Genomic DNA, 26326 nt, shown 5'->3' with positions numbered 1-26326 from the left:
GGTTTGGGGGAAGGGGTGAAGTGGGGGCAGGGCCTGGGGCTTAGCGAGGGTCAAGCACCCTCCGAGAACTCAGGAAGTCGGCGCCTCTGATACTAAGTAGAGCAAGACTTCTTAGACTTCACCCGACAAAGGAAGACATGCCAAAAGACAAGCAACTCATTCCAATCTCCTACTAACAAGTAATGGCAGGAAGAGAGAGAATCCCTCCAAAGCAATAGATCTATTTTAAGATTTTTCATTCCAAACACAGTTTGTCCACCATGGATAGACTAATTCTCTCTCTCCTATTTTCAAGTATCTGGAAAATAAAGACAAAATCAAAACCCATTTTGTACCATTTTATTGTAATCTACAACAGAATTATCCACTGAAATTGAATCTGGTTCTTCAGCTTCATTTGCTCAGTGATCTAATTTAGTTGCCAAAGGATCAATTGGAGCTCCCAAGTTCACAACTGGAAACCCTGACTTAGGGCCTGCTACAGCTCTCATAGAAGTCACCAAATGATTTCATTGAGAGCTGGATTGAACTGCCAAGTTTAATAATTAGATTCAGCATTGTATTTGTTGGGTGTGAGAGATACAGTCCAGATTCCGATCCAAAAATTCCTGAAGTTGAAGTGTGTTGGGGTCTGGAGTTCTTGTGAATTTTCACCCTTATGGATTTTTTTTTAATATGAGGAAAAAATTTCACTTGAGAATCAAATAATCATTTATCATTCAAAAATATTAAATTGTATACTAAAATATCTATGCCATTAGGGTTTATGATCCTACTAGGATCAAAATATAATTTATTCTTCTCTGTTGTATAATATTGTACCACTGGCCTGCTGAATTATGTGTTGTGGTCAGGAGATCCAGAGGTGTCAGAGGCAGAATACTAGGTTGAATGTGCCATTGATATAGGTATGGCGACATCTGAATCCCTGTCTCGTACAAAATACACAGGAGGAATAAACATGGCTTTAATTGTGTACTTGAGAAGCTACAAGTCCAATAAATTACTGGATTAATTTACGGCCAGGCACCTCAGCCCTGCAACCTTTAATGGTTTAAAGCCTGGCTTCCCAGAAATGAATGTTATCAAAACCTGAGGAAGGGAAAAAATATCACCTTGATACCATGTCTTAAAATGAGACACAAGCAAGTTATCAGCAAGTCTTTAAAAAACATTTTCTGCCTCACTGTTACTTTTGTTCCGTCAAAGCTTGAGATGTAAAATCACTACCTTTCTTCTTACCAAAACATTTACCCTTCTTTCCATACGTGCACTGATTTGTTACTATAAGGTTGCTCAGGGCCACAGATCTTTGCAAGCTTGTTTATTACCCCACAGATACTCAAGACTGCTGGGCTTCACAAACTGGTTTGTTATTGTGAGGATACTGACTTGTGACTGAGCACTGGTCTAGCTACGCAGTTTTCTTTTTGCAGGGTTGCTTGTGAACTATGGTATACTCACCCTGATTTGTTATTGTAGGTTTTCTCATACTTGCTGGCTTGTTATTAAAGGCTACTTATGAATGCTGGACTGTGCACACTGGGTTGTTATTGTAGGGACTCTCATGAGTATTATGTGGCTATGGGGTGCAGGATTCAGCTTGCATCAGCTCAGTTCTGATCTGGAACTAAAGGGAATTGCCTAGCTAAGTCACTGGCCAGCAGCAGGCAGTTAGCTGTCTATGTAGCATAATGCTGAGAAGCTCTGCTTACTTTGAGTCCTTTGATTTGGGGAAGTAAATTCTGCTAAACAATTTAGTAGTCTGGTTGTTGTTAACAACACATGTTACCAGGAATGGCAACTTTGCAGAGATCAGGAATGCTGGACATAGAAGACAAAATAAACAAACGGGATACTGGAGGGAAGACAGCATTTTCCCAAGGCACAGATCATGATAAAGGCCAGAAGCCCCCTCAGAGCGCAAACTCACAGACAGTCTTAAAGGAGCCTGGGGAAAAGCTAAGATTCATTTCCAGATGTACCTACAAGCCACTGCAGTCACAAAAATGAAGCCTGGGCTGAAAGTCAAGCTGCTTCTCACCACAACAGGCCAAGATATTTGAGGTGCTGAGTCATGTGAACATGTGAATTTGGGGAAGGAAATGTGATATTTCTTTAGGACAACTGGAAGCACACTGCATAGCACTTAAAATTGAAACTTATGAAATACCAATTTCAATGTTGCCTGCTGATGGAGCATGAAACTAACTATAGAAGTGCTTAAAAACAAACTTGGTTTTCAGGAGCCTAAAAGACTTGATTTGAATTCAGCTGGTTTTGATGGACCTAAAATTATAGAAAGTCACGGTAAAAGACATCGTAGAGTAAACAAACTCACATAATGTGTATTAGCTCAATTTGATGAATAAAGGCCCCATCCAAAGTTCACTGAGGTCAGTGAAAAAATTTTTGTGGGACCCTACACCAGTACAGGTTTGCTGTAGTAGTACAGAGCCCCGTCACACCTTCTGCCCATCTACAATACGCAGGCATCATTATACAATTTGGGTGGGTTATTTTAATTTTTTAAAGTATTGGAAAAGTTAATAAAGTTTAAGATAAATCGACTTCTTGCCAGCTGAAAGGGAAATTAAGTCAAGATTCTTAGCTAATGTGGAAGTGAAAAAAGAGAACTAAGACTGATGCAATCCATGTTTTAAACCTGGATCAAAGTAATCAGGAATTGCTGTAGTAACAAAGTGCTACCCTCTCTGACTCTTCATATTCTCAAGAATCTCTAGGATGACAATATTCTGCTTAAATGTTGGAAAATGCTTGTCCATGAAGGACATTGGCATTGAAATATCCAGGAAAGCACAGGAAATTTTGTTTTGGCCATGTACAAATGTAAAAACAAACACTGAAACTATTGCAAGAGTATGTACTATTTGCTTCAAATATAGGAATCAGCAAACAGAGAACCACTGTTATCCCTTGGAAGTGCTAGGATCAACCAATTTCATCTAAAAACAATGAAGAGTCCTTGTGGCACCTTAGAGACTAACAAATGCATTTGGGCATAAGCTTTCACGGGCTATAACCCACTTCATCAGATGCATGGAATGGAAAATACAGTAGGCAGGTATAAATATACAACACATGAAAAGATGAGAGTTGCCTTACCAAGTTGGGGGTCAGTGCTAACAAGGCCAATTCAGTTAGGGAGGATGTGGCCCATTCCCAATAGCTGACAAGAAAGGGTGAATATCTGTTGAAAACGGGCCACTGTTAGCACCATGACTGAATTGGCCTTGTTAGCACTACAAAAAGTAATTTTCCCTCTGTTGATACTCACCCCTTCTTCTCAGCTGTTAAATAATGAAATAGATTAGCTGAATCAGGAATAAAAAACCTTCATTATGAAAATCACCAGATGTTAATAAACCTACACGTAGCAATCCTCAGCTACAGAGCAACATACCATCAGAGTGGCAAATCACCAGCAGCACTCTTACTCCAAACAAAAATATGTGATTACTGTATGTATCATTCTTAAGCTTGTTTCTTCTTAATTCTTGTTTCACAGAATAAGTGTTGCAAGAAAATTCAACCTCAACCACCGATAGAGGTTCCTGAATGCTAACCATTGACAGAAATGTGAGTTCAGAATGGCCAATGGGCAAACAAAGTAATTGATCTTGGACCATCCATTATTATAATGTGTCATTTAGTGAGTGCTAACAATGTGCTCAATGCAGTACAAAAGATAAGCTGAGATCAAGTGACCAGAGTTCAAATGAGACAAAAAATGGGTTTCATATACTGAGGGAGCAGAAGGTGGGGGCTTTTTTGCTCAAAGCAAACTGGTCCTCCTGATAGGCTATTGCAAACAAGGTGTGTTTTCAGTAGAGATTTGAAGGACGAGAGGATTATCACTTGGAAGGTGAGGAGAGGGAAGGCATTCCAGAAGTAAAGGAGGATGAAATAGGAGAAAAGCATGAAGTTAAAAGTAAGTCAAGGAAGAGAGTCGTTAGGTGAGAGGTTTAGACGGACTCAAGAGATTTGGAGGGGAAGGAGGAACTGAGCAGAGCGCAGTCAGACACAGTTATAAAGAGCTTCAAAGATGAGGACAAGAAGTTTCACGCTGATGCTGAAGGGGAGAGAAAGTCAGTGAAGGAGTCTGAAAAGGGAAGTGACGAGATCCTGTCATGGTCTTGCAAAGCAAGGGCAAGTTCTTCACAGAAACTAGAGACATCTTGTTGGAACTACATAAACAGCTAATCCAGAGTACAACAATCAATCAAGAGGAACCAAGATCAGTAACTGTAGATGGGAAGGATTTGTCTGTCCACCAGGAAATGGCATATGTTGAAAGTCTGTCTCAGACAATTGTTTATCAGTGGCAACGCCTGAAAATATTCCTAATCAAGGTGACTCTAACTCTAGTCTGCGAGGGTGGAAGATACTAAATGGGCATTCATGAACCTCATGCACCAAACCAGTATGTTAAAGAGTGAAGGAAGAACTTTGTGTAAGCTCAAAAGCTTGTCTCGTTCACCAATGGAAGTTGGTCCAATAAAAGACATTACCTCACCAACCCCACCTTGTCTCACCTTGGCATAGTCATGTGTTGCCATGGTTATTGTTGTTTGTAGGGGGCTGTTTGTCTTGAGTATATTCCTTTCTCTTGGTAAAAAAAAAAAAAAAAAAAAAAAGGGTGGTGTTCAGGGGTTCATGAATCATCTTGCAGAAGTTCAACCTGAACTTCCTGTGTGAGTCAGTCCATAGATGAGAGTGTGCCGCAATACTGATAAACTGAGCTTAATCGGAACTCCCACAGTGTGAGTGATAAAGTCTGTGAATAACTTAGCTGGCTGATATTGCTAACACTTCAAGTGCTGGTCTGCAACCAGTAGCTTGTAATTGCTGGGTTGCTTCTGAACGTCGGCTTGCACTTCCCTTGCTTTTGAAAATTTTTTTACTTACATTGGTGGGCACTTACTCACCTGAGGGTTGCATAATCAGGCCAAGGATTGGTTATATAGATCTATTTAATATAGATCTTTTTCCTGGATTCCTTCCTAGTTTGAATTTTTTTAAGACACCACATTCCAGAAGACATCCCTGGCCCTATGTGCTATTGTTGACTTCTATAGCATTAGGAGGAGGTTTGCTCATGGCCTCCTCAAATTTCTGAAACAGCTGTTATATGAATTCATAACTGTTGTCCTTCATGAAAACAGGCAAAAGAAGTAGGTCAAGCGGATAAAGTACTAGACTGGGACTCAGGAGACCTGAGTTCTATTCCTGGCTCTGATACTGGCCTGCTGGGTCACGTTGGGCAAGTCACTTCCCCTCTCTGTGCCTCTGTCTCCTCACCTGTAAAATGGGGATCATGATACTGATCTGCTTTGTGAAGTATTTTGAGTTCTACTGATAGAAAGCCATTACAGAGAGAGAGAGAGAAAGAAAGAGAGTGAGAGAGAGAGCTAGGTATTATGATGTGCCATCCTGCAGAAGTTTAATTCATTTGTTTCTCTTTGTCTAGGCTCATCTGTGTTGTGTTACATAATAATATGCGCATACTTAAATGATGAAATGTCAAGCTCCTTGGTACTTTATTCACCTACAGCATGGTCCCCACCCTGCTATTGTGTCAGAGTTTCCCTTCTAGCTCAAATGATGTAATAGTTACACAGAACCACCTATAGTGCTAGAAAAAAAGAGAAAACATCCAAATGCTAACTCCAGACTGGATCATCTCAGCAAAGTTGCATCATATACCCCAGCCATTTCTGAGCAGACATAATATTGTCTCTGTTGAGAAAGTACAGGCATCTGAGTTTTTCCTTCAGATGTATAGTTCCAGGGAGGGTCGAGACAGGTGTAGCTAAGTAGAGATCATGCACATCTTAGTGTACAGTTTACATTTTCTGGGTGTAATAGGATATACTGAGGGTGTGTTAGTTCACCATCAGCTCTTTTATTAGCACACTGCTAGAGTTCTCCAGCCCATTTACCTTGGGAGATATGGTTAGATGACATCTATTTGGCAATATCAGCAAATATTGTTGTATGAAGTTAATATTAACTTATCCCTTGTTGAGCCCAAAGCATCCCCATATCAGCACAACAGCATCTTGGATTGTGCGCGGCCATTCTATATGCTTGAAGCAAGTGTTTGCCCACTTATCAGCAACTGGGAAAGCCGCTCTTGCTTATATTCTATATTGACAGGCACCATAATAATGTATAAGTAGACAGAAAGATGGATTCCAGTTTCCGAATTGCTTGCACAGTGAGGGGAGGTTGCTCTGAGATGCAATGGTTTGCAAAAGAAGGGATGCTGTGCTTGAAGATCGTTGGGATTTCCACTAGATCGTGGCAGCACAATGCTCCATTGTAGTACATTTATATATGGTCCACTCTCATCGACAATTACCACTACAGCACTGACTCCAAGTGAATACTCGTTGAACGTAACAAAGACTTTGTTCAAAAAGGAAACTCCAACCCCCTGTGGTATGAACTACATAGGTAAAACTGTACTCTCAATCAAAGGTTAATAGAGAACAAAACTACTAATGAGACAGCTGCAAACTGGACACAGTCTCTCTCACTCTGTTATAAACATATTGAATGTGGACAACCTCTAAGTCCTGGAGCATGCCTCTTCATGGATGGGAGGGGAGCACCTGCCTCAATCCATATACTGAATCATTCCAGACTAAAAAAAGAGAACGGCATGCTACATTCAGTAGCCCTGGGATGCTGTGAAGAGACTTAATAGCAGTGTTACTCAACTTGTGGCCCAACAGCTGCATGTGTCTCTGTAAGGCCCTCCATGCAGCTCTCCTGGAATCCTTAAATATGTGTGGCATTCCTCTGACTGCCTGGTCTCATGGAGAACATGACTCATATTACTCCTACACAACACATCTGAAGCTTCTCAGGTGGGGAACACACTAATACAATAGATCAGAGATGCTAGGATTATCTCCCATCCCACCAAGCATAGAGCGAATGGGGCTACAGGGAAAAGAGAGAACTGCAGGGAGAAACAAAAATCAGCATGGTGCAACATGATGACAAAGGATTCCATTATTGTCATTATGATGCTGGATTCAGTGCAGGATGATGCAGTCACAACACACATGTCACAAAAGCACAAAGGATGTTCTGCTGTGATTGTTTCTCCACTCAATGAGCAAGTGGCTCTCCAGCTCATTAAGTCACTAAGTAGAGGGCAAAGATTTCTTCTTCAACAGCATTAGATGTCTTTTTCACCTGAAAGGGTCACTGTACTCCTCTGGTGGTTAATTGTAACTTCCAGAAAGTTATTCCCTGCAGGTTAGAAAATGAAATGGCTGAGCCCTGGCTATGAAAAGAGGCATCATTACAGTTTGGTAGCACATATGAAGTCAGAGATTGAAGAATTCCTTTCAAGCAAGGATCTTTTTTCCTCCACTAAAATTGAAAGTGTTCAGATTATCACTTATCCAAAGGTGTCCAGAATGACTCTGATCTTTCTTGCCCTGGCAGACAGAGACATTCATTAGTACCATTCTCATGAAATCACTGGGAGCCAGGATCCCAGAATGACATTGGTATGGTTAAAAAACACAGGCATGCAAGTCAGAGATACATGGACAGGATGGCTAAAATTAAAAGGAACAGAAATATTTGTTGTGAGGGACAAAAATATAGTCCAGAACTAGAACATATTTGCTCCTGTAAAGTTTCCTTTCATTCAAGTGTCCCCCAAGGCCTATTTCTTGAGAGCAATTGGTGAGCTAGATTTTTATTTCTTCTGAAGATGACCAGAGTACTGACCAAATTTAGATAAATTGGATTTAACCATCTGGTAACTATTCAGTCAGATAGGAACCTACAGGGTCTAGCAGATTGCTTCAGCCAGATACCAGAGAGAGGGAAAATGAACAAAAGAGGAAAACCTAATGAAGATACAGGGCTGGCTCCAGGCCCCAGAGCGCCAAGCACGTGCTTGGGGCGGTATGCTGCGGGGGGCGCTCTGCCGGTTGCCGGGAGGGCGGCAGGCGGCTCTGGTGGACCTCCCGCAGGCATCCCTGCGGAGGGTCCACTGGTCTCGCGGCTTCGGTGGAGCATCCGCAGGCACGCCTGCGGGAGGTCCACTGGAGCCACGGGACCAGCAGACCCTCTGCAGGGATGCCTGCGGGAGGTCCACCTGAGCCGCGGGACCGGCGAGTGGCAGAGTGCCCCCTGCAGCATGCCGCTGTGCTTGGGGCGGCGAAATGGCTAGAGCCGGCCCTGATCACATACAGAGCAATTGGTTAAACGAAATACCAACTGCACCTGCAAGTTACTCTGAAGAAGCAATGGAAGTTAAAGATAGATGTTTCCACAAACTGAGGATAATGAGGCCTGTGCAATGGTGGTCTGCAGTCTAGGAGGGACAAGGTTTGCAATTTTTAATCTGCTTGGGGAGGCATGGATATTTTAATGTCATTTACCCATGAAAATCCATGAGTAGCAAACAATATAAGTAGCTGCTACATTGTAACATTCTAGGAATTGTCCTCTGGACTACAATGAAAAATAAAAAACCTTAAATGATTAAAAATATTATTTTAAATCAATTTTAAGACTGATTTTTTTAACATCAATTTGGGGCAAAGGTTTGGGTCCACTCTTACTTTGTTCAAATAGTTTTGAACATCCCTAGTTAAGAAAAATGACAAATCTGAATCAAAACCTTGGATCTGAACACTTTTAGGAAACTGCAACCTGGGTCCACTTCTGCTTAAGAAAAATCAAATCATAGCAAATGGTAATAGCTGAAAGGTTATAGGATTATGTGCAGGTATCATTTATGCAATGAAACAGGAAATTGGACAGCAATGTCAACAGAAGGGACAAAAGCTTCATTCAAAGTGTGGTTGCTTACAGATTTGCTGCAGAGGAAATTAATCTGAATTGACTTCACAATCTATATAGTCTCTTTCCCTGTTAAAATATTTTCTTTATTCCTATAATTACAATTCATGCATAAGAACAATTAATGAATGGTGAATAAGAAAAACAGTTATTGAAAATTTGAAGAAGCTTCAGCAAAACACAGTAACGTTAAAGTACTCTATATATTCCATAACTGGCCAGGTAAATCACGAGAAAGGGAAGGGACAGAAAAATTAACAGTAGCTATATAATGGGAAGAGGATGAGGAGGAATAGAAAAGTGAGTGAAAGTGAAATGGGAAAAGAAGATGAAAGGGAAAGGCAACCAAGCCACACCTTAGCTGTGTTCACTGTTAATGAATTATTTCCCTCTACAGGTTGCATAATGACATTTTCCCTTGAACCCACCCTGTTAACTATTCATATTCCCAATATGGCAACTTTATCTAGTAGGTGGAGGCCTGGAATGTGAGTCAGGAGACTTGGGCTGTTCCTGACTGACACTAAATTGCCATGTCACTTCACATCTCTGCAACCACAATGTTCCCATTGGCAAATGATGGCTATTAATGCTTCCCCATCTGTGCAAAGTGCTTTGAGATCTGCAGATGAAACATTATCATTACATTCACAAAAAGGATATCAGGGTTCTATTCAATTACAGGTCACATTCTAAGCATCCCCAAGTGCCTGGAAATATCTCACTGCTGAATGGGAATACACTGAAGGAACATACTTTAGCACATCTACACACACCTGCCACACCCTATTGATTTAAAGGCACCCATCCAATAACACAAAAATACTCCATGGAAATCTAGTACCAAGAATGCATTTCCCATTGGGGTCCACTCAGTCAGCATCTCCCCAAAGTGAAACATATACCCGTCTCCCAAAACAGGCACTTGACAGTAATTTATTCTGCATCTGAGGCAATTTTAATAGTTACAAAACCAGATATTAATGGTGTAGTTCAGTGGTTCTCAACCTTTCCAGACTACTGTAAACCTTTCAGGAGTCTGAAGCCCGAGCCCTGCCACCCGGGGTGAAGCATGTAATTTAGCTTAACAGGCCCCCCTGCAGCATGGGGCCATAGACAATTGCCCTGCTTTCCACTCCTTAACGTCAGCCTGCACTTGCAATGCCACCCCCCGCAAAAAAAAAACCATCCCACAACCTTCCCAGGTTGAGAAACACTGATCTAGATGAGTTGGCATACCCCTTGGAAGACCTCTGCATACCCACCAGGGTACACACACCTCTGGTTGAGAACCACTGATGTAGTTGACTACCACTGTTCAGTATTCTTTTCCAAGTCAGCTGTCAGCGTGCACCACAGTGGTATCCTCTGATATACCCATCGTAAGCTGCTTTTCGAACAGCTTTATTTGCAGCAACAGATATGGGAGTTTTACCACAGCTTGATATTATTTTTGCAAACACGCAGCACAGTGTATCAGTGTGCAACAGTGGTTTGGCAGTGCATGAAGTTCCAATGATCACAGAGATTCCAAGCCCACTGAGATGAGTTCTGTCATGAGTAAAAAAAAAAAAAAAAAAAAAAAGCCAACCTATATACTTTCCAGCTGTGGCTATATTAAAAATTCAGGTCTTCCCTGTGATTTTTGCTTTGAATTAGTGTGATTGCTTCAGCTTCAGTGTGAATAATTAAATGAGACCCGCCCTTTAACTTATTTTAATCTCATCTTTTTTGCTTTGTGACACAGCAGATAAAAGATGTTGTACACAAATAAGTTGCATTGCATTGTACAACATAACTGGCGTTGTAATGCAGGCTGACTGGAAAACCCCAGGGATATGATCTGCATCTCTTGGGTGCATAAGAGAGTTCAATTTCCTTGTTAACACTACCCACAGACTCTAAATACTGATGCAGACATCATTAGAAGGGAAACCAAGTCATGGAACTACACATCGACCAAATGCATTGGAATTAGCTGGAGTTTCAATTTGAGAGAGAAGCTCCTCTAAGAAACCCCCTTCTCTATGTCATTTCTTGTTACTCTTCTCTGATTCATTCATATGCGGAAATTCCCCTTTCGTACTTTGGGGTGGGGTCAGCTCCAGCACAGGAAAATCACAGCTAGCTGCTACTGTTATAGCTGATACCACTGCAGGGGAGATGGTTTGTGGTTTGAAGGGTAAGGAACTGACAAGCACTTAGATTTGACACTCACTGCTCTGCTACCAGGAATGTAACAGCCACGGTTGCCAATATGAATTAGATACCAATTTAATGGAGGTAGGAAGGCTTTCTTTGCAGGGATTACTGCTTCTTTATGAGTGACAGGCAATTGTGATTTAACAGCCCAGTGAACTGCTGGATTTGCCTGAGAAATGATTATCAATTATACCAAAAAGATTGATGATGTCAATCGCCAATAATCCATAAAGAATGGCCTGAAAAACCACCAAATGTATTAGGGAAGAAGGATGGTTTTGTGATTAAAGGCAAAAAATTAGTGGACAGGAGACGAGTTATACCAGGTACTAATGATGGCCCCTTTTAAAACAGGGAGCTAGTGATGAGAAACTCCATATCCTCTCTCCAATTCCCATTAATAATTCAACCGTGACTTTTGTTGCCTTTCAAGATGAAATTTAAACTTCACTGGATCTAGAGTGACCAGATAGCTACTGTGAAAAAACGGGAGGGGGGTGGAGGGTAATAGGCGCCTATATAAGAAAAATTCCCCAAGAAGCGTGACTGTTCCTTTAAAAACGGGACATCTGGTCATCCTAAATGGATCTACTACATGAAATCCAGTGTTAAAATTGACACGAGTATTTGATTAAGGCTAGTAGTGTGTTCTTGTTTACTAACTGGCGTTAAGAGATTTGTAGCGCTTATATCTGAACTATTTTTCAGACCGGCAGCACTGATCTTTGAAAATTGTGGGCTATTGCTGCCATTAAAGGCACTATACAGATAATGTGACTGCTTAATCAAAGCTACAATAGAGAACTTCACTGTTTCTTGTATCCAATCCAAACTTTGACTGGTATTGATTTGTCGGGGCCAATGCACTGTTGCATTCTTTTTAAATTTAGGAAAGAATATTACAGTGGGCAGTGCCTGTTCCATTATAATCCTCTCTGTCAAATTACATTACACAGTAGGTACTTACGAAAATTCGATTACACTCTGTATTTTGAAAGGATCATGCACTCTCACAGCCAGAAACACCAAATATACAAGAGTACAGTAGTTGGAATGGAAAAGGGCTGCTAAAAAACTGTCAGAATCCCCCAGAGTCCTTGTCCCTTTAGATTCCATTTTTTTCAAAATCGTGGGCACCACTTCTCTGATGACGATTACTTTTCCCCATCTCTGTTTAGTCTGCCTCTTTCTCTGATGTTTCCTAAAGCTTAATATGTTCAAATCTAAACTATGTTTCCATCAAATCATCTCTTCTCTGGCAACAACACTACCATTTTCTACTACCTAATTTTTGTCTGTGAATCTGCTCATATCCAGAACTTCACCAAATCCTCTACAGCAGGGGTGGCGAAACTGTGCCTGAGAAGGAGCCAGAATTTACCAATGTACATTGTCAAAGAGCCACAATAATACATCAGGATCCCCTCCATCAGCTCCCCCCTGCCCCTGCTCCCAGCACCTCCTCCCCACTGGCAGCCCCACTGATCACACCTTCCCCTCCCAGCGCCTGTGGCAGAGCCAGGGGTTGAGCAGTGAGCACTCCCTGGCCCACTGGAAAGTTGGCACCTGTAGTTCCAGCCCCGGAGTTGGTGCCTATACAAGGAGCTGCATATTAACTTCTGAAGAGCCGCATGTGGCTCCAGAGCCACAGGTTGGCCACCCCTGCTCTACAGTGTCTACAAAATTTATTTTTTTCTCTTTAACCCTACTGTCAAATCTGTAGACTGTGCTCTAGCTATTTCCCAGCTGCATTACTGAAACCTCTCTTCTCTCTGGACTCTACTTCTCATCCCTCTTATCCATCTTATTTTACCGCTTTTCTGACAACAGCTTCCCAATTCTTCTACCTCCCCACTAGTTTCCTCTATTCTTCATATATAAATAAATGTCAGACTTCTCTTCTCATTCAAAGAGCTCCATACCTCCACCCTAGCTCTCGGTCCATAGTCACCTTTTACAATACTCCTTACATGTCATCCAAGCGTCCCTCTTGACTACTCCCTTCATCCCCTTTTCACCTTCTTGATGTCTTCCATGCTTCCCTTTAAATTTGAAACATTTTTGCAGTTATCCAAGTAAGGACAACAACCCACTTCCCTTTTCTCCTTGAAAATAGGCCCGAGAACTGATCTGTTCCACAAAGCAATCTCGCTGGAATGGCAGCATGACAGCCTACACCTTATCGTTCTGTATGGTCTCTAAGCTCTTCTGAACAAAGATTATGAGCATTCTCTGGCAACTCTAACTACTGAAGAACCCTGTGTCCATTTGTGATGCGATATAAATAGCAGCAGAAATAATAATAATAATGTTTAAGTCCAGGTCCTTAAGAGTGCAGGGCATAGTCCCACAGGGGAAGACATATCTCAGATATGGTTCTGATCCTTCATTTAATCTTAACTGAAATGATGAGTTGCTTCAACAACACTACATGCAACAACACACCATGTGTGTAAGAGAGCTTAGCTTAAAGGGTTTTCAGCATTGTGACGCCATCCTCTCCCACCCCTAGCTGCCCTCATTTAAGCCTCACTCCTGCTCCCTTGGCATATCCGCAACTGCGGTCTGTTGGCTTGGCACACCGAGCTTAAGGGCAGATTTGTACCCTTTCCATTAAACGACAATGGCACCTCAAGACAATCTTTATTAAAATCTAGTTACTGAGAGCTTTGGGAGACTAGCCAAGGTATACAACGTTACATCCTTCCTGAAATAAACTAGCACAACGGGCTTGTTTGAATTGTTTTATGTACAGTTTTGCATAAGAGTTATATATATATAGCCTAAATGGCAGGTAGAATCCCTTTCTCTCTTTGACTGATTGATAAATTATAGAATCCCTTTCTTTTCACCTCCTCTTGTGGTGCAACTTTGGCCACCACTTCTATGCAGATGGGCATTCTGCCTCTCTCTCTCTCAATGACATTCCCAGCTCTCCTTTTTCTTTGCAACTTAGATCTCTGGTACCACTCCATCTTCTTCCAGTTTGGGGTCATATTCTGTCACCAGTCACACTTATGCTACCCAATTAGATGCAAAGAGTTTGGAGGCAATTGGTTTATATAGGTTTTGTGGTGGAGGTGGAGGAAGTCTCCAGATAGGACGTCCTCTTACCTACCTCCTGGGCTCTAGAATTGGGTTCTAATCTGAAGACAGCAATTGGTGTCCTTTGATCCTGATCTTTCCATTAGCTACCATATTTGCAGGCCCCGTGCCTTGACTCTAAGAGCTTGTCTACACTTAAGAGCTGACACAGATTATGGTAATTTAAAGTGCAACAGTTTTTCCTGAATAACTCCACGTGCGGACACTGTTGTTCCAGAATAAAAGTATCCATTCACGGAGTTATTTGGGATTTCTTAAGCAGGAACAACTTTGTTTAAACAAGTCCTAACTCTGCTTAAATATTAATCATCGTCATCATCACTTCCCAACTGAATGAGTGAAACCTACCCAGCCTGCAACTGAGACCTGGTAAGCAAACTAGAGTATCAGAGATCGGTTTGAACCAAAATTTGAGATTCAAACATTTCCAAACTTTAGAAGAATTCAAAATTGGGACCAAATCTGAATTTTGCACTTCAGGCCCTTTCTTTTAAATATGTTCCAAATATAACTGCTAGTATTTTGTGATGTACTGTAAGAAGGATGCTATAAAAAAATCGGCTGCAGTTTTAAAATCATTAATGACTACAAAGGCAGGTTGGAATGCACTGCATACCAAGTAAAATATACTGTAGCTATAAACTAATACCCTGCTAAGCCGCTAAAGAAACTTTCCTGTGAGGCATACGTGAAGCTTGACATGTGTTTCCTAACTGCACTGAGGACTAGATTATGGGGTTTTCTTCTCTCTCTCTCTCTCACAGCAAAAGTGTTATCCCCAGAGTAAGTGCAGATTGTGTTTATTTATGGCACTTTTGGCAATTCATAAAAGGATACATTAATTGAGCAAAGGACAACCAAATCATCTTAATCATTATACAGTACATACACATGCTAAGTCAAAGTCGAAGTTCTAGCCACACCTCAGACAAGCCTCCAGTCCTTCTACCTGAGCCTAAATGAATTATCCAAGTCTTTGATTTTAGTATGAAATATACACTTAGTATAACAGGAAAAATATTTCAGAAGACAATGCATAAGGCTTCTCCGGCTATCACTGATGTGTCTGGAATTGTTCATTCTGACACACCCATTCACTGATCTGCACAACTGGAGCCATTTATTGGTGTTCCAGTAAACAAGAGGTAAACAAAAGCACGGAGGTGACAGTGTCTATGACAAATGGATTTTGTTAGATTACCAAGAACTGGCTAGTAGAAAACCAAGGTGGAAGGATAATTGTTTCCCTCCAAACCAACTCAAGGCAATTTCTGTTACAATGGGACTCTGTTAAAGGCACAGCTATTTCCCCCAAATACTGTTGTGCCTGCACCACCTCATATTTTAAGGTCATTTTGTCTTCCTGGGCATCGGATTTTCAGATTTTTAAAAATGGAGTGCTTTTATTTCTGAAAGAAGTTATTTATTCTGGTATTGGTAGTCACACTATAAAAGTATAGAAAAGCGGCTTGCTCATCTCCATCAAACTCCTTTGTTTGCTCCAAACCCTCCCCAGTTAACCCCAAAAGAAAGCTTTAGAGAAAGGTCAGAAAAATGCACCATGATTTCAGTCACAGTTCATAGCAGTTAAGTTTCTTTTCAGCATGCCTGTCCTAGTTTTTGCATCCCAACCCGGTATTCATTAGCCTTTAGTTCAGCTTGTGTGAACCTAATAATACAGCTATTGTATGCCAGCAGGGTTGGATTCCCCCCCACCAACTGTCTGCTTTACAACATTGGTACAGCAAAATAAATAAATAACAGCAGTTTCTACAGTTTAATTTAGAACAGTTCTGCTGAAGATCAGTTGCCTATGGTACTTCAGTTCTTAGTTTAAACTTAATTTTGATTAACTACAGTTAACTTCTCAAGTTTTTGTAGCTGCGCTTAACATACACTCTTTTTTCTTGCATGTAAAAAGAAAAACAGCACAAGTATAATTTGGTATGATTTTCACTGGAAAATAACTTACAGATAATAAAACTTTACTCAAAAATGCGCTAGTGTGAGAAGCAGGCTGCTAGCTGGCTGGTTGGCTAGCAGCTGCTGTCTGAAGCATAACTTATTAGCAAACATTAGACTTTTCATTCATACACTACTTACGTATCTCTGCTAGACAAAGCTGCAGCAAGCATAATCCAAAAGTTGCACACAACAAGAACCTGCTCATTGTTTCTTCAGAGTTACTTTGCCAGAACTAAAGAGATCCTTGAAGGGTGCACGAATGAAAAAAGTCTAGTTCAGCCTGCAATCAATGAGCTCTGAAGTTTGCTGCAGTTTTTATTCGGATTCTAAAGAAATTGAAGCAGTGACATAACAGGGAGGGGGAGCTGAACCAAAAGTCACACCCATGTCGAAACAAAACTAGACAGAGCAAGGGGAGGGGGTGAGGGGAAGTTACTGAGTAAGCCGCTCCAGCAGGGTTTTAAAGAGGCACCAAAACTTTTACTCATGAGTATAATATTACTGCTTCTTGGTTGGAAAGTTTCTGCAACATCTCACGAGTTAGCTGACTGACTTATCAGCATCCACTCCCTTAGCCTGTTTAAAAACCTCTTTATTACAAGAGGCAGGAGAACATAAAACATCTGAGTTTTAGAAACCCACCAAAACATCTACAACTCTCTGAACATTTCTAAATGACATTTTTCTCTTTCCATTTTCTCTCCCTCATTTTCCAGTGAATTTAGCACTGCTGAAAAAGCACTAGAGTGACAGCACAGGGATATGGTGTCCAGATGAAACACAGGTAGATTAGATTTCCTTAACACTTACCTTCTCCCAACATGCTTCTGTTCTGATCTGGAGAGACCACCACTGCAGTAAGTATGAGGGTACAGCTCACTCTCCATGGCCCATTCAATTCGTGGCCTCTCTGCAGACATCGCCAACAAGAGAGGTAAATAGTGCCAGTTATAAAGGTGAGTTGTTTTGTGTCAGAGACATCAGACACTCACTGGGAGCTGGGTTGAAACCAATGATTCCTTATTTTTATGGTGTAAGGGGGAAGGACTTTATTACCAAAAGACAATGGAAGAGTCAGTGAAAGTATGACACTTTCTATTTTCTACATGTGCATATACTCATTGCAGTGTGGGGTTTTATGTTAATTTAATGCAGTTGAAAGGTGCCAATGAATGTTTATGCAAGGGAGGGTACAACATTGGCACTGAACGTGTAAGCTACCATCATCCTGCCCTCTCCTGTTCATGCTGCACAGTCCATTCATACCTCCATCTCCCATCTGATGTGTTACAGTGGTGACTCACATGAACTGGACATCACTTTACTCGGCACTGGGCAGAGACCACAATGCCCATTAAACATCAACCTTTAACAGCAAGGAGATGGCAATGGCTTTCAGTCACTATTGATAATATTTAGTCCTGCCTTGAGTGTAGGGGACTGGACTAGAAGACCTCCCGAGCTCCCTTCCTGTCCTATGATTCTGTGATTTCAGTGAGCAACCTAGAGATTAAAGTTCCTATATCATTTTACTATTGATACTGTTGAACCATCTGTTCCACACATTAAAGATCTTTTATATACATTTTTAGTTTTGCATAAGACAAACAATGGAAAAGTACAGAGTACAGGTTCTCCCAGCCATAGGCACTAAATCTTTACAGAACAAAGGAAATTTCAGGACTTTCTCTTTTGAAAGTGATTTGGGAAACAACACAGGAGACCCAATGCTTTCACATACAGCGGAACAGCAAGTTCTCAATTGGCAAATAGAGGAGGGTTCAAGGACCCTCTTAAATAGCCTCCAAAGGAAAGTGATGGAAGGTCCCAATTTGGGGCACCTTTCAAACTAGATTGGACAAATCCCTAGGAAATGTATTATAAACCACTGGATTAGGCCAGAATGGTGAGAGAGAATGAATGAACTGGATCATCTAATAGGTCTTTCCATTATCTAATTCCATTATATGAAACAGAAAATCCAGAGTGAAGTTAGGTTCTGGGAGTATTCACAATGCAGACATAATGAAACTACTGAGAGCAGTGACTGCTTTTATAAACATTTCTAATAAAACATACTAAAAGATGGCTAGCTGCCCCTTTCTCAGCTAGCACCAATTTTAGCAACAGCTCTAGAATATCTAATGGTGGAAGCCTTTCCTCATATCATGCAGAGTTTTGTTTCTTATGGATCTTATAACTTCAAAGTTATACTTTAAACATATTTCACTGTGTGGATATATTGATTTCTCTTTGTTTAGGCATGTTTTCTTATCTTTTAATCATTCCCATGGCTCTTCTCTGAGCACTCTCCAATTTATCAACATCCTTTTTGAATGGGAACACCAGAACTGGTCACAGTATTCCAGCCGTGGTTGCACTAGTATCAAATGCAGAGGTAAAATAACCTCTTTGCTCCTTATTGTTTCAAAAGAAAATGTGTATTGTTCACAGGCTTATAGCCTATTGTGAGTGTATTCTATCCTGTATTTCTCCACTTGCAAAGCTAGACTGCCTTTGGACTATGGGCAAGATTATCAAAGGTGTAGGTGTTCTAGGATATAGACACCTAGTGGGATTTTCAAAAATTTGGCCCTGTGTGTCTAATTGGACTTCACTCATTGGAAGGAAAACATATAACTAATTTTGTAAAAACTCTAAAAAACTACATGAAACAGCTGTTTTTATACATAAAACATCATTGTTTTAAGGCCCAACCATGTTAGAAACAAAAAGCCAGCTCTTCGACTGCTGTAAATTGGAGAGTTCCATTGACTTCATAGAAACTATGCCAATTTACAGTGGTTGAGGATCTTTCTCAAAAGCCTTTTCCCCCTGGAAATGGGAATTCTTGGCTTTCTATTGGAATAAAGCTTCCACTTCTAGCCTCTATGGGTCCCAAGACAACAGATCATAAACCCGTCACTCATCTAGAACTGAATATTTTCTATCCTGCAGCTCAGAATAGTGTAATTTTGGGGAAAAAACCACACTGGGGTGGGGTTTGGTTGGAAAATATTTCTTTGATAGATTGTTGTATGGGACTATACAGGGATTTGGAATGTTATAAGTAGTCCAGGTGCATAGATGGATTAGTGCATAGTTCAAGAGAGGCAGTCAGAGGTACATGATAAATGCAATTTATCACATGGATGTCACCTCATGTGATAAACTGCAGAGCCAGGTGATAAACTGCATTTAGTATGTACTTTTTTCCACCTCACTTGCCCTCTGCCCACTAATTCATCTCCCTGGGACTTATTCTAACATTCCAAACTGTTAAGCAGCTTCAAACAGTTGCTGTAAAACAATACCTGGCACAAAACTATTTCCTTCTTTTCACCCAAATGTGGAATTTCTCCCCCCAAAATACGTTGGCCTGAGGCATAGGTTGATCACAAATTAGCTCAGATTTAGGATTCATAATGGTAGAGGGCTTGAAAAGGGGGCTTTATGACATCGGCGAAACGAATTGCCTACCGTTTTAGTGGAACATGCAGCACTTGTGTTTAACCTGAGACAGCACCATAACATAGGCACATAAAAACCCTGGGCCAGATCCTCAACTGATATAAGTCAGTATAATGTCATTGACTTCGATGGCACTTCACTGATTTACCAGAATTGAGGATTTGGTCCCACGAAATTATTAGGTACCAAAAGGATATTTCTATATGCAAATATTAGAGGTTTCTAAAATATATTTCTTAGAATTTTTTTACTCTCTCTCTCCTCTGTACAGCTGGATTCATGGCACTAAAAGAACTTGGCTACAAAGACAGAAAAACATCAAAAAATGACACAACTAAAAATGCTAAACTCTCTCAAACTTTTCTAAAATGGTTTTTCTGTAAAACATCTGGAATATGGTATAGAATGCAAAATGGTACCAAGTACAATAGAAGTTTTACCATTCATTCAAATACCCGAATAATTCATTTTTTGTTTCATCATTCATAGTAATGTAGCCATCACCAATTCATGCTGATAAAACCATTATTATGGATTCTGCATATATTTTTGACCTCCAGTAAAACTGTGTATGTGACTTACAGCAGTATAAAAAAGATATGTGCACTGGGATCCTCTGATAGAGTGAAATTCTGGTCCCATTGTAGTCAATGGCAAAACTCCCATTGACTTCAATGGGGCCAGGATTTTACCATGGTACTTGTGTTTATATGCATATAAGGATGTATATTTTAATGTGTATATTACAGTTTGTCAAATAAAAATCAGTCAAAGTGGACTTTATTTATGGGAAATAATTTCCCCATTAAACAAATGTTTGCAACAAAAAAATTCCTTGCTGTTAAAAAAAAATAGAGATTTTGTTGAAAAAAATGAAATTTTGAAAGCCAAAATTTTTTCAGTTTTAACATAAAATTTTCCACTTAGCACCAAAACCTAAGAAAAAATATTTGTTAACATTTTTGTAAGAATAAAAATAATTTCCCAACCACATACACACACACAGAGTGTAGATGCACAATAGAAGCCTCTTTGAGTAATCCTGAATACAGTGAAACTTTATTCAAAGTAGAATAATAACATTGTTTAAGTGGGCTGCAGTGCAAAATTTTTAACTGAACCTTAGCTTACAGTAAGATGTCCTGTGATTCAGAGTAAGATGGTTTCATTTTCAAAACCCTTTTTTACCTTTACCTATAATCACAGGGGGGTATTTTTTTAATCTGTTTTGCTCCTCTGTTCCCACTCTGAAATCTTGTTTGCTAAATTTCAGCCTAATTTTAATTGTCATGGCTAATCCTGAATCAAGGTTTTATAATGGAAATGGTCCTAAAGTTTCACTGTAGCAAACACTGCTGGAGTATACCTTTCCTTGGGCTCCAGGAGCTGACAGGGAGGGGATAACAGAGTCTGTGCTGAGTTAGAGAAGCTGCTTTTTTGGCCTAAGGGTAAAGCACTCTGTTTGGAAGCTGGGCATCCGATTCTACTCCCAACAACCTTTTGTTCCCAGATGTAATTTACAGCCCGTGTCCTGCACAGAATTAGGAAGATGAACAATGCCCTCCCTCCCCCTAGTTTACTTCTAAAAAGAAAAGCAACCTAGAATGGTACCTTCATGTTCAGCCTCCTCAGCTCCCAGTCGGTGTTGCTGCTTTGCCTCAGTTCTCCCAACCACGAGTTAGAACAGAGCAAAGACCACAATAGTCTCAGATATTCAAATTTATTGTCAAGGACACTTTACAAACGCCCATCTACTTTAGAACACGTGCCTCGGCCAGTTTCCTTAAGCTTAATGTTTAATCAAAGCATTTGGTCCCTGGCCAGCCCATATAGCCTGAAGCACTGCACAGAGAAGTAGTCAGATTGCCCATCCCCCTTCATAATCTCCCCACCATCTACCGTTTCCTACATGTGTGTTTGAGACATGGGTGCATAGTGGGAGATCCACACAGAGCACACAAGAGATGCAGTCACAAGCCAGATGTGTGTGCCTAGGCATATTGAATGCATTAGTTATCAACTGAGCCAACATTATGTGGAGTTTGGGGGGAGGGGAGGAATAAACTCTCTCTGTAGGTGGTTGGAATCATTCCCCCTGCCACCTCAGGAAAGCCTGAGGTGGAGTAATGAGAACCTGAAAATGTATGTCTCAGGGTATAAGCTGCCACAATCCTCTTGTCTCTCTTTCCTTTCCAGCTTAGTAATAGGTAGAACATGCACATATGGGTCTCTCTCTCTCTCAATGTGTCTTATTTCTGTTGCTCTTCTCTCTCTCCTTCCCTCTGTGCCTTTACTTCCCTTCTATTTCTCTCCTCTGAGACCTTCCTCTCTCCCTCATCCACAGTCTATCCAGCCCTCACCCATTTACTTCCCCTTCTTTCTTCCTCCCCCTCATTCCCTGCATCTCATACTCTTTCCCTGATCCCAGACCTCTCTGTCCTGTCTCTCATCTCATCTACCCTTCCTCCTTTATGCACTGTGTATTTGAATGGTTGGGCCAAACTTACACAGTCCCAGGACAACATGTGAGCCAAACAAATGCACACATTCCTGCTGCATGAGTAAAACTCTATGTTTGCATATGCAAAATGCTAGCTGCATGTGCAAATAGGTGTTTTTTGTCCTCAGTTGCCCAGTATAGGCCTGATCCAAAGGGAGTCTTTCCATTGATTTAAATGGGATTTGGATCAGGCCAGATGTTCGTTCAGGTTTTGGGGCAAATGTGGGGTTTTGTCCAGTCACATGCATTGTGCATGGCTCATCTGTTGTATGAACATTTTTCTTTGTCTGTGTAGGAATAGGGGTGGCATTGCATGGTCAGATTCACAACCAGTGATAAAAACAAAATATGTAACTACTTTAAAAAAGCAGAAGCCAAAATCATGTTGGATTCATCTGTGTGACAGTTACTGTTTGCACAGTAACATGCTGGATGTGTGCTGCCCCTGTTACTGATACAGCAACATTTATGTTGTATACCAAACACAAACACGCAAGAATGAATTTTCATGTACTTCCTTTCCATTAACAAACAACCTATTAAACCATACATAGTCTGTATATAAACAGGCACAATAGCAGTTTGGCTGCCAACTTGTATCTAGCGATCAGTATGTCACCCCAGTGCAGAGTAAATATGAATGAAAAGCATGATATTTATAGAGACCATTAAAGGCATGTTTGTTTTCAGTGACTAAGGTAATAGTTGGTTCCATGCGGGAATTGGGACAGAAGGTGCAGTCATGTGCATTGTGTGTGACAGACAGCATATGGGGGAACCACAGTCACAGACTACCGGTTTGGAAGAGTTATGTTTTACCAAGTAAGTTAATGTGAGGAAATATGCCTGCCTTCTTGTGTTAAGTCTGGTTCTCCTCTGAGAATAATAATAATCCCTACCTCTTATATAGCACTTTTCCTCAGGAGATTTTACAGTGCTTGACAAAAGAGAGCAGCATCATTATCCTTGTTTTCAGATAGGGGAACTGATGAAGGAGATGAAGTAATTTGCGTGTGGTCACCAGCAGGCCAGCAGCACTGGGTCTTCTGAGTCCTAATTAATTTTGCTATCCACTATCAGAGTGCATTGCTGCTGCTTCCTCACCAGAACAGCTTCGTTTGCATTTTCAGAGTCAGATCTGTTGACTCTAGTGACAATAGGGTTTTCCTGATTTTTGTTCCTATTAGCCCTGCAGAGTTAACACAGCTAAAATTGAGTGAGCTGGATTCTATTCCTTCTTGTGGAACAATGAGAGATTGTTTACTAAACTTTAATCATTTCCACCTCTGTAAACCCACTGAGGGCAATGGGACTGCACTGGTGTCTCCAAAAGCCCAGCTAGAAGGCAGTGAGCCTATAGAGATGTTGCCGGGGGCCCATCCGTTATTATTGGAGATGATACACAAAATGGAAAGAACCCAACCTGATTCTTATAGCCAAGTCTGAGTTTGCAAATTGCAATGATGACAGTGAGAAAATCATCATTTTATTTGTAACCTGCGCACATTTGATGCGGAAATTGCTGGAAGAAAATAAACGTGGTTGATGAATGAAGTGTTTTCACTGTGTAACCAGACAAAACTGCATAATTGTGGATGTCTCTAAAGACAGTGTTTTGTTAAATTGGGTGAGTGGGCAGAAAAACAAGGGACATGCAGTTATGCAGGTGGAGGGAATTTCCACAGTTTTGCACATAATTTTGCAGACGGGTAGAAAAATAGGTGGTGGGTCAGGCAGAGCTGAATGCTATCATAAGATGAGGAACTAATCTTAGAAACAGGAATTGCACATCAGAACACATCAATGATCTCTCTAGTCCAAGGCCCTGCCTTAAACAATAGCCAGTGCCAGATACTTCAGAGAGAGAAGAAAACACTCATAATGCACCTCATTGTGCAATATGATACCATGATGGGAAAGAGTTCAGCCACATACTATACCTCATTCACTTTCAACGCACCATTATAGTAAGTGTCCTTCTCAAGGGCCAATAGAAGCTGAAGCTTATATTTTACCTGTCTTATCATTTTATTAGTTCTCTGGGACAGCAGAACCCTTTTAAAATTTAGTTTGAATTTGAAGGGCAAGTTCCTGATCTACAATGGACTGCACAAGAATAGGAGCCAGAAATGCTGGAGTTCCAGTTTCTGCTTTGGCACCAACTCCCTGCGAGGCCTTGGATAAGTCACTCTCAAGTCCCCTCCTGTAAATAGGGATAATAATTATAGCAGAGCAATAAGTGAAAATATTTCCAATGACTATTAAGTTAAATTTGAAAATGCATCTCTAGTCAATTGTGGATGCAACCTTTAGGTTTGCTTTTTACAGACATTTGAGCTTACAGGCATTCAGCAGATATACACACAAAAAGGAAATACTATGATCAACAACCATCAAGTAAATTTCATTTTTTATTGAGTTGTAAAAAACAAAACAAAAAAAACCTGTTGGTTAATAAGGTAAATCATCCAAGCAGGGAACAAAACCAGTATCATGTGACCTAGATAGCTAAGCAATACAACATGGGGAACAGAGATGGTTGAATATCCTTTTTTCTCTCCAACCCACTACTTGTGAGCTATTAGTATGGAGGAAAATATTTGCTGATAAATTTACAGATGAATAATGGGTGGCTGAAAAATTTACAATCTGCTTATGAATGTTTCATTTGCAGAAAAAGAGATGGAACGTGGAGATTAATAAGTTACTGTTATTTGTTCTACTTGAATAATGCTACTTACCTGTTGTAACTATTTCATTGAGGTGTGGGGAGGATTAAATAGTTCAGGTTTGTAAAGCATTTTGAACATGTCAAATCTAGTATTATTAAAACTCCTCAGGAAATTAAAGCTGCAGCCTATCCATGCTGAATGTACAAGAAATGATCCAGGTCTGAGTCAACTTTTCCAAAAATATTGTGTGAGAACCACTTCAAGTGGTCTCTGTAAAATACTAAAGGGGTTGAAAAGAGTAATCAAGGATATCTCTGAAGTTTATCTGCAGTTACTATCTTTTAGAAAACCTCTCTCTCTACCCTGAGGAAGATGTTAGAATAAAGACCTTTATACATACAAAAAGATTAAGCTGGCATATCATACTCCACCCAGACTGCTTTTTTAAACCATGTTGCCACCCTGATTGCTTTATGTAATTACTGTATGAATTTAATGAAGTTTCCCTGAGGGGAAAAAACAGTCCTCTTAATCTATCAGTTCTGGTGCTACAATGAACTCTATATGCCATAGTCTAGATAATGGAAGATGCTCTCTAAAAGCATGAAAAACAGACCAAAAAAAATGGATTAAGGACCCCTGGAACAAAACAGGATAGGGTTAAACTACTTATTCATAGGGCCCTTTCTGAGAGAGGAGGCAAGTCATTCTTTGGCACTAGTGAGCTACGGTTAGCAGCACTGCCTAGTGCCCACAAGCTCATCTCAGCCAGGAAGCCCAGAGCTAGCTGCACAACTTCAAAATATGGAAATTATGCTGCAAATTCTGTTAGCAGGAGTCCAGTGGTATTCTATAACTGCCTTAGCAGAACACATGGAAAGCATGACAGTGCAGGAATGAACTCCCCCAAGGGTACAAACTCCCACATGACAGATAGCATACCGTAACCCTTTGGCTGTCATTTAGGTGAGAAGCAGGGTGGGATGAATTTTAAGATGATGGGAAGAAATGCTTTCAGGACATCTGTTGGTATAAATGCCTGTAACATGCGTCCAGAAACACAATTATGCTGTGGCTATTCCAGCTTATCCAGGTTTCAAGCCAGTGAATTCCATTCTTACTATCAGGTATTCCAGGTGGCCATTGTGCTATATTTTCTTTCCATTTTACTTATTTTACAGTCCCATATACACCTAAAGAAATGAGAAAAATATAGGTTTGTTCATCCTAAAGGATCCCAGACTCTGTGTAAAGAGAGATTACTCATCTACTACTGACATGGAGCCACCTCTAGCATGGAGTGTGGCAGATGCTTGACACAACACCGTGTTAGGGGGAGAAGCAAAGAATAACTTCTGCAAGTGTTCACACATAATTATAGGGGGGAGGGATAGTTCAGTGGTTTGAGCATTAGCCTGCTAAACCCAGCGTTGTGAGTTCAATCCTTAAAGAGGCCACTATGGGATCTAGGGCAAAAATCAGTACTTGGCCTTGCTAGTGAAGGCAGGGGGGCTGGACTCAATAACCTTCTAGTTCGAGGAGATAGGTATAT

The 26326-nt window shown here is 40.7% G+C and overlaps 1 protein-coding gene across 1 annotated transcript in view; it reads right to left on the bottom strand.

Moving 5' to 3' along the window:
• Nucleotides 1-21323, bottom strand: part of CD44 (CD44 molecule (IN blood group)) — a 99163-nt gene extending 77840 nt beyond the window's left edge. Inside the window, exons 1-2 of the mRNA XM_075065848.1 lie at nucleotides 21214-21323; nucleotides 16942-17041 (exon numbers count right to left, since the gene is read on the bottom strand). Of these exons, the coding sequence (XP_074921949.1) occupies nucleotides 16942-17041; nucleotides 21214-21219 (106 nt within the window). The 5' untranslated portion in view covers nucleotides 21220-21323. The remainder of the gene's footprint in view (nucleotides 1-16941; nucleotides 17042-21213) is intronic.
• Nucleotides 21324-26326: the final 5003 nt, after the last annotated feature.

This window comes from Chelonoidis abingdonii, chromosome 4 (genome assembly GCF_003597395.2).
Source record: "Chelonoidis abingdonii isolate Lonesome George chromosome 4, CheloAbing_2.0, whole genome shotgun sequence".
NCBI classification, from domain to species: domain Eukaryota; kingdom Metazoa; phylum Chordata; order Testudines; family Testudinidae; genus Chelonoidis; species Chelonoidis abingdonii.
Note: the sequence above shows the minus strand (reverse complement) of the source record. Positions and strands in the feature narration are given on the sequence as shown.